At 34.3% G+C, this 15,923-nt stretch overlaps 1 protein-coding gene across 5 annotated transcripts in view; it reads left to right on the plus strand.

Moving 5' to 3' along the window:
• Positions 1-15,923, plus strand: part of SRPK2 (SRSF protein kinase 2) — a 278,675-nt gene that overhangs the window by 210,988 nt on the left and 51,764 nt on the right. For all 5 annotated transcript variants that reach the window (XM_072653122.1, XM_072653124.1, XM_072653123.1 and 2 more), the window contains exons 8-11: positions 5,927-6,092; positions 7,270-7,295; positions 8,858-9,104; positions 9,688-10,170. In XM_072653122.1, the coding sequence (XP_072509223.1) occupies positions 5,927-6,092; positions 7,270-7,295; positions 8,858-9,104; positions 9,688-10,170 (922 nt within the window). The remainder of the gene's footprint in view (positions 1-5,926; positions 6,093-7,269; positions 7,296-8,857; positions 9,105-9,687; positions 10,171-15,923) is intronic.

The following is a 15,923-nucleotide window of genomic DNA, read 5'->3' on the forward strand; positions in this document are numbered from 1 at the left end:
TAAGTGACTTACATAGTCTTGCAGGGACCTTACAGCATCACATAACTAGAATCTGCCTGAGCCTGGATTTGAACTTGTGTCTGTCTTCCTGACTCTAGGGCCAATACTCTGTCTACTGAGTCAGCTAGCATTTAATGATCCACAGACTAGGATTAGAGTAGTTGCTGATTTGTTGTCATTGTCTACTTAGCATACCTTCTCTTTGATGAAGAGTGGTTAATATATCTGGTGAAATATAAACTCGTTGAGGATAGGGTCTGTTCTTAATTTTTATGTTTGTATCCCCAGCCCCTAACAGAATATTTCCCATGTAATAATTGCTAAATAAATGTTTGGTGAATTAATCTTCAAATTCTTCTTTCTACCATTTCTGAGTACATTTGGTCAACAGGTTACTTTGATCTCATTTTAGCAAGCACTTTTTTTTAAGTGGCAGACAATTTATGCCAGACACTCATCTCAGGCACTCACAATTAAAAAAAAAAATGAAACAGTTCCAGCTATCAATTAGTTTACATTCTACTAAAGCAAAAACAATATGTACAAGAGTAAATACAAATTTAGTGTAATCTGGTGGTGGGAAGGCGGCCAAAGAGTATTAATAACTGAGGGGAAAAGGAACAGTTTTGTAGAGGAGGTAGTAATTGAGCTGAACTTGCCAAAAACTAGGGATTCCAGGAGATTAAGGTGAGCGAGATCATTCTCAGCATGGAGGGCAGCTTGAATAAAGACTTGGAGATGGGAGATGGAATTTCATGTACATGGAACAGAATACGGGCCATTTGAGTTGGAATATAAAGTGTGAGATGAACGATAATGTGGAATCAGTCTAGAAAGATTTGTTGAAGCAAAATTATGAAGGACTTTAAATGTTGAATTTGAGATGGTTGGGGACTAGGTGGTGATGTAGAAGTGGGGCTCATGGGGAGATGATGGCTGTTTAGAAAAATCATGTAGATATGGGAATCATCTGTTTGCAGATGCTAATTGAATATGTAAGAGGTGATGAAATCCCTGAGAAGAAAAGAAGGCTTAGGATTGAGTCCCAAATACATTGATACAAAGGTACTATGTACCATATCCCCACAACCTAGCACAGTCCTTAATAAATGCTTGTCAATTGATCATCTAGCAATAGTGAATGACATGTGGCCAGACAGGTAGATGAACCAAGAGAGAGTGATGACTTGAAAACCCAGAGATGATACAGCATTCATCATTCAATCAGTAAACATCTATTAAGTGTCCGTTCTGCGCCAGGCATTGTGCTAAGTGGGAATTTAGAAAGAGGCGAAAGACAATCCCTGTCCTCATGAAGATTGTGATCTGTTGAAAGAGAAAACAAATAAAACATGTAAAACAAATGTTTTTGTGGAAATGTATAAACACATAAAACATATACATCTTTTGAGATAGTATAATGAATATTTTAACAAACTTTTAAGTCTGAAGTTCTGTTACTTTTGATAACATTTACTTTTAAATAATATAATTATAATAAATTTGTTTTTGTTCTGATTTTACAAATCTCATCTTCACCTTTTCATACAAATATTTCTGTGTTTCCTTTCTGTTCTTCATAATTATTTTGTAGTCATATTTTTATTATATTCACAAACCAAAATTTGCTTAGCCATTCTCTATCCTTTGAATACAGAGACCATTTTTCTCTGTCTCTGTCTTGCTTTGTCTCTCTGTATCTCTTTTCTGCTATGAATAAAGCAACTTGGAATACTTTTGCGTCAAAGGTTAATTTTTCCCCCTTCTCCATACTTCTTTTAAGGTAAAAATGTAATTGACTTTGTGATTCCAAAAAAGTTTTCATGAAATCACATTAATAAAGTGTTAGGATCTGCTTATTTCTCTGTGCTCTTAGCAACACTAAAATTTATTGTCATCTCTATTTTAAAAATAATTTTGTAAATTTGTTGCATGTAACAGATTATGTTATAGTTGGCTCGATTTGTAGTATTCTATTAGGGAATTTGAACCTCTTCACATATTGTAGCGAGTAATCATTTATATTTTCAAATTAAAAAATTAAAAAATTAATTTTCAAATTAAAAAAAACAATTTTTGACTGTTGCGCTATATTTACTACTGTTATTGGTATGTATCAATTTCTTAGAGATTCTGAATGTCAGGCTTTTGTCTAATATATTTTTGCAAGTGTTTTCTGAATAGTTTTCTTTTAATTTTAAAGATAATGCTTGTTTTGTCAGAAGCCTTGCTTTGTATAACCAAGCCCATCAACTTTATCCTCAATAATTTTTTCATGTGATTGTTTAAAAAAGCATAATTGAGATATACTATTCCATTATCTTCTAGATTAAATTTTTTTGCTACCTAGTTTATTGATGTAGTCATTGTTTATTGTAGCATATCACATGAAGTACATATGAATTCAAACCCATCTCTTGCACCTCGTATATCCCATTTCCCCAATACTGTTAATTGATCAGTAATTCAATTAGAGATTCCCTTTAATGTTTATTTCTAATTTTTTGCTGCTTTTTGTAATGATAAGAATATTTCCTCTTTTTTGAATCCAATTTTGAAGTTTTGTTATCTGCTCATAATTTACTTTTTATAATGGTAGATCTAATTGTAGCATTGAGCATTATCATTCACATAGAGATGATAATTGAATCCATGAGATCAATAAGTGAAATATAGCATAGAGGGAGAAGAGAAGGTCCAGGGCAGAACTCAGTTAACAGATATGATCTGGATGAAGATCCAGGAAACGAAACTCAGAAGGAGCAGTCGGATAGGTAGAAGGAGAACTAGGAGAGAATTGTGTCATGAAAACCTAGAGAAGAGAGCTATATCAAGAAGAAAGTGGTTGACAAGATTGTAGAGAAATGAAGAAAAATGACAATTGAGAAAGGTCTGTTAGATTTTGCATTTAAGAAATCATTAATAACTTTGGAGAGAGCTGTTTCAGTTGAATGATAAATTCTTTAGCTCGACATTAGAGAGTTAAGAGAGTGAGAAAGGAGAAAGTAAAGGCTTTGATTATAGATCGATGGGAGGGAGGATTGATCAAGTGAGCAATTGTTTGAAGAGACCAGTGGGCTCATTTGAAGGTAATAGGAAATCAGTCCAGTACACAGGGAGATACTGAGGATAAATGAGAGACTGCTGATGATAGAGAGGGCACTCATTCTTCTTTGCTGTAGAGTACCTTGGCCAGGAAAAGGTTCGTGATGGGGAAAAGGGAAGATAGTAATATGAGGCATTGGGTGATGTGTGATGAGAAGGAGGGATGAAGAGGTCATTTTCTGTGAGTGGCTTCCATTTTTAAATTGAAATATGAGATAAGATTGTCAGCTGAGAGTGTGAGGGGAAGGAGAAATACGGGATGGATGCAGTGGTTTGGAAAGGCTGCTTTGGTGAGTAAGATGGCTGAGTTAGGGAACTTTAAAAGAACTAGAAAATAATTTGAAAACTTGTTACATTCTGTTAGTTCCCTTTTCAGATTTTTCAAGAATGCTAACTAAAACTTAAAAAATAAGAATAGTAAAGGTGATCTCAGGTCTTCCTTCTGTGTTACTTTCATCTTGTTTCTATATCTTTTAGCCAAGTTGTTCTAAAGAAAGTAATTTTTGAAGGAAGTGAGATGATAATGGCAAAAAACAGTTTTGTATTGTTTAATGATAGACATCTAAAGTGTTGAATCATATTCTGACTTGGTGCTGTTATGCATTCCTGTGTGGCAAGGCTGAAAATGGAACAAATAAGTGATTGATATCAGATCACCCTATTTTCTCCCATTTATAATTAGATCAATCTGTTTTTCTTACATAGCAGACAGATAATGATTTTTCCGCAATTATTGCTGCTACTGGTTGTTATTTGTTTATCCCTAGAGCGCAGTTCATTGTCTGGCATACAGTAGGCACTTAATCAATGTCTGCTAAATTCAATCAGACTGTTTCTTTTGGGGATAATATATGCTTTTAAAATCTTATTATAATTTTGCTTCCTGCTGCTGAGATAATATATAGCATTTTAAAAGAGAGGTGGGAGAGGAAATGCTTGGTATATGAGAGAAACTGAAAGGAAAAAAAATGAGCAAATTATTAAAGATGGGCTTGTGACTTGTTCTGTCAGGTTTTCATGACACAAGCTGTGTCATCAGAAAACCTTTAGTCCATTATTTCATTTTTCATTTTAGCTGCACCACAGTAGTTATTGCTATAAAGATAAGAGCCATTTTATTCATTTGTTGAATTTCATCAAAGACCCAAATGTACTATTTCATTTTTTTAAGAAGCCCAACACTTTCTTCTTAGTGATTTTTCCTAATTTTTCCTTGTGGTCTTATAGTAGACACAATGAAAAGGAAATACAGAATCATATCATTTTAGGTATCTCAGTGGATAGAGTACTGGCCTGGAGTTAGAAAGACCTTAGTTCAGTCCAGCCTCAGACAGTTAATAGCTGTGTTACTTTGGACAAGTCACTTAACCCCTGTTTGCTTTAGTCTGCTGGAGAAGGAAATGGCAAACTATTCTAGTGTCTTTGCCTTGAAAATCTCATGGACAGTATTGGAATGCTATGATTCATGGTATCATTAAGAGTCAGACATGACTGAATAACTGAGCAACAATTATTTTACAGTTGAGGAAATGCCATTTTAGAGAAGTTGTAACTTGTCCAGTATCTCAAACAGGTGCTTAATGATGGAGCCAAAATTAGAACTCTACCAGAGTTTTTATTTTGGTACTGTTTCTACCATCTCCCTCTCATACCCCTCCCATTCCTTTTTACAACTATTTAAATGTCTTTTAGAGTTTTGATTATCTCAATCAAATTGCCTTTAGGTATTCTTTTTCTCAGCCTTAGTCATACAAGCTTTGGTAAACCCTTGTAATGTCATCTTTCTAATCATCCTTGCTTTCTTTGGTGAGACAGAAAACACCTCTGAAGGAAATTACACTTTAGATAAGGACTGTGTGTATATATACATATACACTTCATGTGTACATACACATGCGTACATACACACACACACACACACATACAATGCATCCCTATTTAAGCCTCTTTTTCCAGCACCTCCAAATCTAATTCTATATTTGTTTAAAGGAGGCAATATTTAAATATAGGTTGGTATTGACTTGTATTTACTTTCATCAATATTTACTATCAGTGGTATTCACTTTCCTATTCCCAAGTCTAGCAATACATGGTATATCAATTGTCATAGAATAAACCTAGCTAAATTTATCATTGTTACATGGACGTTATGTAGCTATGATTTTTTTGGACAGAACAGTCTTCAGGAAGTACTTACCTGGTTTTATGGAGGCTGTGATGTATGGCACATGTTTTCTGTGTCACTGTTCCGCCCTTCTTGTAGATGAGGAAACTGCAGAAGGGAAGCATCAGAACTTGCTCAAACTCCCACAGGCACTAGGCATCAGAGCCAGCATTTAAATCCAAGGTCTCTGATTCCAGATCCAGCAGACTTTGTGTTATACCAAGCAGCCTCTTTCAGCTCCTCTCATACTGTGTCTTCTATTTCCTTATTAGTTGTCGTCAAGATCTTTAATTGACTTTCAGATTAGTTTTAACATTTATAAGTTATATCACTCTGTGAAAAGAATTATTATTGTTAACTCATTCACAAAATCTTTTATGGGAAAAACAAATTTTTCACCAATAAATAAACCATTTTTTTCCATGAAGACAGAAGTAGGCAAAAGTTCTCTTCTAAGGCACTGGCACACTCCAAATCCTTTGTGTTTTGAAGTATAAAATATGTATTAAGCATTTACTGTGGGTCACATGTTGTGCTAAGAGGAATGTGTGTGTGTAGGAAGTGAATTCCATTTCTGATGATTGTCTTTTTGTTTAAAATAACTGCCATTCACACCACATAACTGTTTTTTTCTCTTCATTTTTTTATTGTTATCAGGTTCTGCAGGGTCTAGATTATCTACACAGCAAGTGCAAGATTATCCATACAGATATCAAGCCAGAAAACATTTTGATGTGTGTAGATGATGCGTATGTACGTAGGATGGCAGCAGAGGCCACAGAGTGGCAGAAAGCAGGTGCTCCTCCTCCTTCTGGCTCAGCAGGTGATGGACCTGATTCAAACTCTAGTTAAAATAAAGTCAATATTGCTTCTGACTTTCAGTTATGTACAGGTAAAAGAGAACAATTTTGTATGATTTTAACCCACTATTATGCTGCAGAGAAGCAGCATGAGTTTGTAGTCAGGTAGACACAGATTCAAATCCTGCCTCAGATACTAAATAGCAGTGTAACCCCGGACAAGTCATTTAATTTGCTATGCTTCAGTTTCTTTTATCTGTAAAATGAGGGTTTTGAATTAGTTGTCCTAAGGTCTCTTCCAGCCCTAAATCTGTGATTCTGTTATCTCTCATCATTTTACAACTATCTGAATGACAATTTTCATCATTTGATCCAGGACGTATGAGACTAGCCCCATACAGCTTGTTAGCAGTGTTATTCTCTAAGACATTTTGGGATGTATATTATTAGCTTCTTCATGTTAATAGAGTATAATTTAAACTCTGAAGCTATATTCAGTTTTTGTAAGCTGGAGAAGAATCTGTTTATAAATTAGGCTACAAGTATTTCATGTTTCAGGGCAGCTAAATGGCACAATGGACAACGTGCAAAGCCTGGGCTCAGGAATACTCCTCTTCTTGAGTTCAAATTTGGCTTCAGGTGCTTACTATCTGTGTGACCTTGGGGAAGTCACTTAACCCTCTTTGCCTCAATTTCCCATCTTTAAAATGAGCTGGAGAAGGAAATGGCAAACCACTCCAGGATCTTTGCCAAGAAAATCCCAAATGGGGTCAGGAAGAGTTGGACATGAGTGAAACAACTGAGCAACAACAATTTAATTTGTTTCAGTTAAATAAAAACATGCTCAGTGTATTTCAAAACATGTTGTATGTCCAAGATATTGATAGTTTCACTAACTAAAAATAAGTTTGTGAATATATAACATTTATAAATTGTTTTATTATGCCATTGATCATTGCTTTGGGAATGGTTAAGTCAGATAGGTAAGCTACTACGAACAGCATTGTGCTGAATATTACAAGAGATTTTATTGTTCATATCTCATCATTGGTACTTTAGATCCACATGAATGAGATCATTGTTATGTTTAAGAGCTTGGTACTTGAAGAGCTATTGAACTATGTTTTTTTATTCAGACTACATTTGTAAAAATTTACATACAGCCTTTTCTAAATATTATTTTATTTCTTTTCATTTTAGTGAGTACTGCTCCACAACAAAAGCCTGTAAGTATTAGAACAATGATCTTAAAATAACCTTCATGTTAAAAGAGATTATTGTTGGTTGTTTCAAATATTGACCTTTTAAATAGTTACTTGTTAGACTTTTTTCCCTCAGCCCTTTGCCCCTTTTAAGGCTTTCCTTTTTTGGAGCATTATTTCCTAGTTTCTCATTCTAGTTTAACATCCCTTTTATATTTAAATAAACATTATTCATGTTTTGAGAAAACACCCCATCCTTTTCCTTACCCTGTGTTATGTAGCACTCTTGCTCCTGGTGTGCTCTTGCTTATCCAAGGCTCTCTCTCAGATGGGATGCTTTCCATAGATTTCATTCTCTTGTGCCAAGATTAATTAATTTTATTATTTTCTCCAGCATTCAATAGCAGGGCTGTTACTTTGTTTGGGAATTAATAATGGAAACGATAATATATTTCCCCTGAAACGTTTTTGATTTGGTTCCCAAGTTCCATTTTTGTCTGTCTGTTTGTTTGTTTGTTTTGGAAGCAGTTAACCCATATACTACTACTTTTTATAACTGCTGTTCTCATTATGCACTTTCTATAAACCAAAGATCCTTGTTTGAAGACACTGAATTGTTTAATACCTACTCCAGTCTCAGTGTCCTTAAGTTTAATCAAACAAAATATTAGGCTTAGAATTAAGCCTATCTTTGGATATATGAATCTGACGGAATTCTTTGGAACTAATAACGAAATAATTTTAGTTGCAAGTCAGATGGAATTGTTCAGATGAGCTTCAACGTATTAACATAATAGATCTGAAGCTTAGAATGCAGCAGAGCACAACAATGCAGATTAGAAGTCAAAATGCAAGAGGAACCATACTAATTAAATTCCTTTGAATGCAGATAACTGAAAAAATTTCTCTACATAGCTATAGCTTAAATGAAGCATACTCATGATAGAAAAAGTTTATAGCACTTTACTAAAGTTGATGAGTTTACATTTAGAGCAAAAATATCTTCCCCCCAAAAAAACTAAGCGAGTAAAAGAAGCTTTAACTATTTTTCTTTTTTTTCATCCAGTTGAGTCCTAGTTTTAATTTCTATAATTTCTTCTTTATTAATAGTAGTAACACTAGGTGAGGTATTCAAACACTGGTAAAAAAGAGTACTTTGTATTGATCAAAATGAATTATTTTGGCACACAGGTTCTATACATTATGTAAAGTAGTCATAAAGATCAGGGATGTTGTTGTTAGCTAAGATTTTGTATAGAGGATGCAACAAATAAAAATTTGTTCAAGGCCTAGAATTCTTGAGTCTAGTGAAGACATAGTAAGGCTAGATGGACAAGACATAGTCAGTTCAGGTCTTTCCCTGTCAAAATATCACAAAAAAATCTCAAAATGGCACACCTGAAAAATAGTCTCAGTCAACTGTCTTTCCCCTCTTCCGGCTTTGCAAAATTTTAAGTAAGAGAGAAGGTTTATGTAGAAAAGAAATTTCTTTTATTTTTGCCATGCTGCTAGTCATTGTGTTGCTTTTATAAATTGCTTTAAAGGAATGGTAAACTGACCTCTGGTGTTTTCTTAAAATATTGTAGATAGGAAAAATATCTAAAAACAAAAAGAAAAAACTGAAAAAAAAACAGAAAAGGCAGGCAGAGCTTTTGGAAAAACGCCTTCAGGAAATAGAAGAACTAGAACGAGAAGCTGAAAGGAAAAAAATAGAAGAGAACATCACTTCAACGATACCCACGAATGATCAGGAAGATGAATACCACCCAGAAGTCAAACTAAAAACAGCAGGATTAAAGGAGGCAACTGATGAAGAACCTGCAAATGATGATGGTGAGTGAAACCTGTTATGTCCAGCCTTACTAAAAATAAATGAAAATTTATGATGGGGAAGTGGTTTGTGGTCAGTGATCTATCAGATCTTCATGTTTAATAATCATGTATTTATAATGTGTCCAAAATTAATTGACTAGTTTCCTTGATATTGTATTTATTTCCATGTTACTTTTTACTTTTTGAGCATTTGGGGAAACAAGATAGTGATACAGCTACAAAATATGTGGGCTCAGAGTCTAGTGGTCAATACTCAAGACAATTCCAAAGGAATGTGGTACTTCATTTTCCTGCCATACCAATGACAACTTTTTATTAAGAATTTTTTAATTAATAAGTGTTCTGACTAACCTTTTTTTAAAGGATGAAGTGTGCTGGAATGAAAAGGGTAAGGAAAACAAGAACATAACAAATGCATATCTAAGGTTCTTTTTTATTTTTTAAATCCTGATGGGTCTTCATTGCCTGATATTTTATATAAATATGTATAGTTTTAAAGTCAGTTATATTTTTTATTGAAGAATTAAGTATCTTTTCAGAAATAAGTATGAAATAACTCATTCTTAATGGATTAACTTTTAAGGTGAAACTGAAGATCAAGAGGAGAAAGAAGACACTGAAAAAGAAAACACAGAAAAAGATGATGATGATGTTGAACAGGAACTTGCCAACACAGACCCTACATGGATAGAATCCCCCAAAACAAATGGCCACATTGAAAATGGCCCATTCTTATTGGAACAACAAATAGAAGATGAAGAAGATGATGAGGAAGAGTGCCCAAATCCAGAGGAATATAATCTTGATGAGCCAAATGCAGAAAGCGATTATACATACAGTAGCTCCTATGAACAATTTAATGGTGATTTGCCAAATGGACGACATAAAATTCCTGAGTCACAGTTTTCAGAGTTTACAGCTTCAATGTTTTCTGGGGCTTTAGAGTCTGTGGCCTGTGGCTCTGCAGTTTCGGATGGATCAGCTCTAACTGAGAGAGAAGAAAACAGTCCATCTCATGACAGGAGCAGAACAGTTTCGGCATCCAGTACTGGAGATATGCCAAAAAGTAAGTGCTGTTCCCCTCAACTATCTGTGCTTTTTTTGCCTCAAAAAAGCCATACTAGAATTTTTAAAAGGGGTAAGTGAAAAAGCATGTGAACATATCGGTTCTTTTCCTTTGGGGAAGCACATAGCATGAACTTTTGTGGACAAATGAAATGTTAGACTCGTTGCCCTTAGAGTTACTCTTACTCTGATTATATATCCATTTCAGATTTTTTGAAGTCTTGAAAATGTGTTTTATATGAGTCATTTAACTTTTAATGCTTACAGAGGCAGCATGGTGAACCAGCCTGATAGATCTAGGTCTATTCTGCCTTTTTTTTCCGCATACTAGCTATGTGATGCTGGCCAATACACTTAACTTCTAAATATTCTAGGCAAACCTCAAAGATGAAATAAACTATAGAGAAAGTGCCAGTTTTTATTAGTTTAAGGGAGTTTCTTTATCTGAGAATTCCCTATATCAATGAAATCATAGATCTAGTCCTTATTTTTTCCCCTTTTAACTAATAAGAATTTTTTTGTATCAAATCAGTGTGGTAACATCTCTAAAATGATTTTTAGATTCCCAATGTCCAAGAATGTATATGTTCTTCAGCTTTCCCAGAATTGTTTCATATTGTATCCTGTTGCATCTATTAGTACTAAGAGTATCTAGTCAGGGAGAAAATTATCTTTAATGATAGTGTATATTTTTTTTATTGGTATTGGCATTGTTGGTACAAATCTGCAATCCCTGCTACCAGAAAGTCTGAGGCTGGTGAATTACTTGAACATGAGAATTCTTAACTGCAGTGAGTTAAGTCAATCAGTTGTGTTCACGCTGAGACCGGCAGCAGTATGTTGAGTCCTCTGGAGTGGGGACCACTAAGCTCCCTAAGGAAGGGCAAACTAGTCCAGGTTGGAAACAGCAGGCCAAAGCCTCCATGCCAGTTAGCCGTAGAACTGGTCCACGAGTGATTGCTTTACATCTAGCCTGGGCAAGATAGGGAGAGATAGTTAAATGGGGACAGTAAAACTCTTACCCTCTTTACTTTGGTTATTATGCCTTTCTTAATATTGTCTGCACTCACATTAGTTTTTTTAAGTTTTTTATATCAGTCGTGATTGACCCTACTTAAACTTCCTGGTGAATTGTAGTTTCTTTTAAATGTTCTATGAATTCTCTTTTCCATTTTTTAAAAATGGGACTGTCTCTTCCTACCAAACAACTCCTTCTCCCCTAATCCCAGCTCTACCAATACAACTCTCTTTTGTAACAAATGCATATTCTCATGTAAAACAAATCAATATATTGGACATATTTAAAATGTACCATTCTGGCTGAGAGGCAGGAAGATGCTTCCTTATTGGTCTTCAGAAGTTATTAGAGTTCTGAAGTCATTGTGTATGTTTTCCCTTATATTATGATAGCCATTGTGTAGATTGTTCTCTTGGTTCTGCTTATTTCTCTCTGTATCGAGGATCATGAAAGAACCTTAGAAGCCAGTTAATCCAACTCTCTCATTTAGTAGATAAGGAAATTTTAACTTAGAGTGACATGCCTAGGGTTGAACAGCCAGAGGTGAGATTTGAACTCAGGTCTTCCTGACTCCCAAGTCAGCACTTTAGCTATAATATTGTGCCGTGTCATCAGTTCACATTTTCCCAAGTTTCTCTGAATTCTAAATATTCACTTTTTCCTAATTTATTATGTTTGTTCAGCTCTTCTCCAGTTTATGGGCAGTTTGTTTCCAGTTTTTCACTATTACAAAAAATGCTACTATGAACATTTTTTGAACAGGTAGGACCTTTAAATCCTTGAAAATATTGCCAAGTGGCCTACTTGCTGTTCCCTGATAGTGGCATTTTATTTTTTTTAAGTCTGTACATTTGAAAAACCTGACATCAAATCTGAAATATACTCCATCATCACGTTTGCTCTTAGAATATTTAGTTTCTTTCAAAACTTTCCTTCAGAAGCCTTCTCCTACATAAACTTTTCTAAATTTCTGTAGTTATTAGCACTGTCTCTTCTCAAATTATCTTTTCTTTACTTATTTGTGTATATGTTGCATATTAGTGAACATGTATCCCTGTCCTCTCAGTAAAATGTGATCCTCTGGAGGGAGGGATTTTAAAATAGTTGTGTTTCAGTATATTCTTAATGCCTTGCACACAGTAGGTGCTTAATAAATATTTGTTGAATTGAATTGTTTATTGATACATTTTCTGTATTTCTACGTTGGCCTTTTTAGTCAGTTCCCCTTTTTCTGTCATCTTTGTAATCATTTCTTCTTGTGCCTTCCATTTTTCATTCCTGAAAGTTTTTCATATTTCTTAGGCCAAACTTCCCATGAAAACTTTGAAGAGAGGTGGTATGAAGTAGTGAATAGATTGTTGGATTTGAATCCTAGCCCTTCTTGTCACTGATTTTATAAACCTTAGTCAAGTTACTTTTCTTCTCTGGACCTCAGTTTCCACATCTGTAAGATTAGAGATACTTTATGGTACTTTCCAACTTTAAAGCTGTGATCCTTGTATCTTGCCACCTTTGAGAGACTTTATGTACCTAAGATTTTGTAATAGTAATTCCTCTCCAGTGTGGCCTTGCTCTTGTCACAGAATGCTCTGAAGAGTATTACAGTAGCTTTTGTCTTGTGGAATGTTGGTTTCTGTTCCTTGAAGGTCCTAAAATTTACCATTATCTTAGGAAGGAAATAGTGCAGTGGTAGTCCAAGGAGGAAATAAGAACAAAAAATCCTCAGGCTTTGCAAAAAACAAAAACAAAAACAAAAAAATGAACAAAAAAAGGAAGTGTGCAGAGCCAAGATTAATCATGGTGTCTGCCTGCTAAACGTAACAGGTATTTGCAAATAATCATCAGTTTTGACCTCCTTGCTAGAATTGTCCAGACTTGCTAACCACTTGTTGACTATGTTGAAGAGAGGATTTTTTTGAGTATATTAATTAAGTGGACTAGATAGCTTGCCAATTGTGTGATTTCTTGCTAAAAATTCAGGTTTATTCCATTAGTCAGTAAACATTTAAAACAAATAAAATTGAAGGCAAATAAAAATGGTTGTGATTTCTTTAAAGAACTTCTTCACATTACAATTTGTCATAACTTTCTAGTAATTTCAGTGTGACATAGCTTCAAAATAATTTATACCAAGCTTTTCAGGATTATACTTATAGAGCAAAGCAGGGTATGCAACTATGCTACTAGAGGAAGATCAGATAGCATAGATTTTCCTATAGAGCAGCTTTTCATCAAAGGCTGAACTGGTTCCAACTGTGTTCCCTGGAACATTTTTGTAAATAGAAGATCTATAAGACAGTAAAATTGATATTTTAAAGGAAAAATATCAATCATATTAAGTATGAAATGTGTATTAATTAGAAACATCTTTGCATAGCATTTTAGGGGTATTAAAATAGCCTTAATTTCCTCAATTTTGTTTTTTAAAAAATGCCTGATTTCTTTCCTCCCTCTAGTACCTTGTGTTATTCCAAAATACCAAATCACTTTAACCAGCATTTATATAATTCATCAGTGTATTTCAAGCTGAAATGTAGTCTGAGGACAAATTAACTAGGAGGAAATGCTTTATAAGGAAGCTGGAAGTGGGAATAAAAGTGGCATGAAAGGAAGGCTATTAAAACTCAAGTCAAATCTCCATCCTTCCCAAATATTTTTTCCTTCTCTCTATTGTCTCCCTTCTTTGAGTGAGGAGAATGGGTTGATTAGGTGTTTTTATATTAAAGGCCAGCTTCTTACATAATTAAGATTATTGTTCTCAAAAGTAAACAGTATTGTCAATGAGGAAGTGACTATCAATGAGTATTTTCACAGTTGAAAGCAAAATGTGGATGATGTGCCAAGAGTAATTTCCTTTATATAGTCAGCTTTTCCTTGAGTGTACTTCAGGTACATAGGTTTTGAATCTTGAAAAAGCAACTTCCACCCTGAATAGAGAGAATTGAGAGAAATTATACACAAGGATATTTTTATATAATTTCCTTTGTTCATGTGGGATTGAATTTAACAAACTAATTATATTGTATTGGATATACAATATTGGATTTATCCAATTAATCTACATATATCTGTATACACATATATATATATACACACACATATATGTAGGAAAGAATTTCACATTGAGATAATTTTCACTTTTTATTAGTCTTGTTGAACTGGAAAGTTATCAGCAGTATAATCATATTTTGGTAATTTGTTTAGTAATTACAAGTAGACTGAAAGATTTGTAATCAAGTTATGAAAGTGCTGTCATCATTTATATTTTTCTCATAGTTTAATTGTTTTAAATACAGTTGACAGAAAGGCTACTAGATTTGGAACTATAGAAACTTAGTTCAAATCTTAAGTCTGCTGCTTTTAGTACCTGTTTAGGCAAATTACATCACCTCTCTAGGTTTCACTTTCCTCATTTATAAGTTGAAGAGGATGGGCAAGATAATTTCTATGGTTATAGGTCTAGAGTCTGTGATCATAGGTATTACTTTACAAATAGTGAGTAACGGTTGAATATGACCGAGAGTGTATGGCTAAGGTCACAGTCATCTGTAATAAACAGGGAAATCAGATAAGAATTATCTGATGTGAGGATTTTGCTGAAATGGGATGTGCACTGTTAAAGAGGTTCTCATATTAATGAAGTCATGAATATACTGAAGTTTGTAGAAAATAAATGAAATCTCCAGGTTATTGAGGAAGAGAGGAAAAAACAAACCCAAGCACATGACAAAGTCAGTAGCATCAGTTTCTCACTTCATCAGGCAATTTCACTAGAATTCTTTAGGAATTGCAGAATTCACTCCCTTTTTTTTCATTTTCTCTCTTTGCTCACTCTCTGATGAAGAAGCTTATTGTTGGTTCACATCACCAGTGGGGACCTGTTTCTTCAGATTAAGTTACTTTAACCTGCCTCGTTTGGCATGAAGATAAATATGTGAGACTGAGTCTTCAGGGAGATTTGCACACTGTTTTTTAGACTGTAAGCCACAGTTCAGTACAATCATCATATATCTTTGATTGGATTTGTACCCTGGTTCTGCTGCTAATCACTTGTTTGGCCTGGGGCAATCAGTCCATCTATTAGTCTTTAATCCCTCTGGACTTCAATTTCTTCATTTCTAAAACCAGGAGGTTGAGCTAAATGGTCTATGAGATCTCTTCTAGTTTTCAGGCTATGATATATGGATATGAAGATATATCAATAGCCATCATATTGTAACTTCTAATCGTGGCTGCAATTCAAGACTCTCATGCTCTCAAAAAACTATTCTGCTAATAATAATATGTGAATATATAGTTAATATACATTTTTTACTAAACAAATATTTTAATACATCTATTGTTTGTAGAGCACTATACTTAATATGTGGAAAAGATGGAATATTTAGAGAGACATGATCCCTGTCTAACGTAGCTTATGATTAAGGAGTTATAATGACATGCAAACCCATATAGCTATAATATACCACACTGGAGAGTTCCAGAACTAAGTGCTTTGCAAGATAAAAGGGGTAAGTCTTTCCCAATTCTGGGCAAGGGAGAATTAGAAAAAAGGAGAAAAAAAACTTTAGATAAGAAGTCTCATTTGGGCTGCCCTTTCAAGGATGACTTGAACAAGATGAGAAGGGGAATGAGAAGACAGGTTAGGCATAAAGAACAGCATTAGCAAAAGCATAGAAGTAGGAGAGCATAAAATAGCTTTGGAGTGTGGAGGGTAGGTCAGTTTGAGTGGAGTA

This window comes from Notamacropus eugenii, chromosome 3, assembly GCF_028372415.1.
Source record: "Notamacropus eugenii isolate mMacEug1 chromosome 3, mMacEug1.pri_v2, whole genome shotgun sequence".
Lineage (NCBI taxonomy): Eukaryota > Metazoa > Chordata > Mammalia > Diprotodontia > Macropodidae > Notamacropus > Notamacropus eugenii.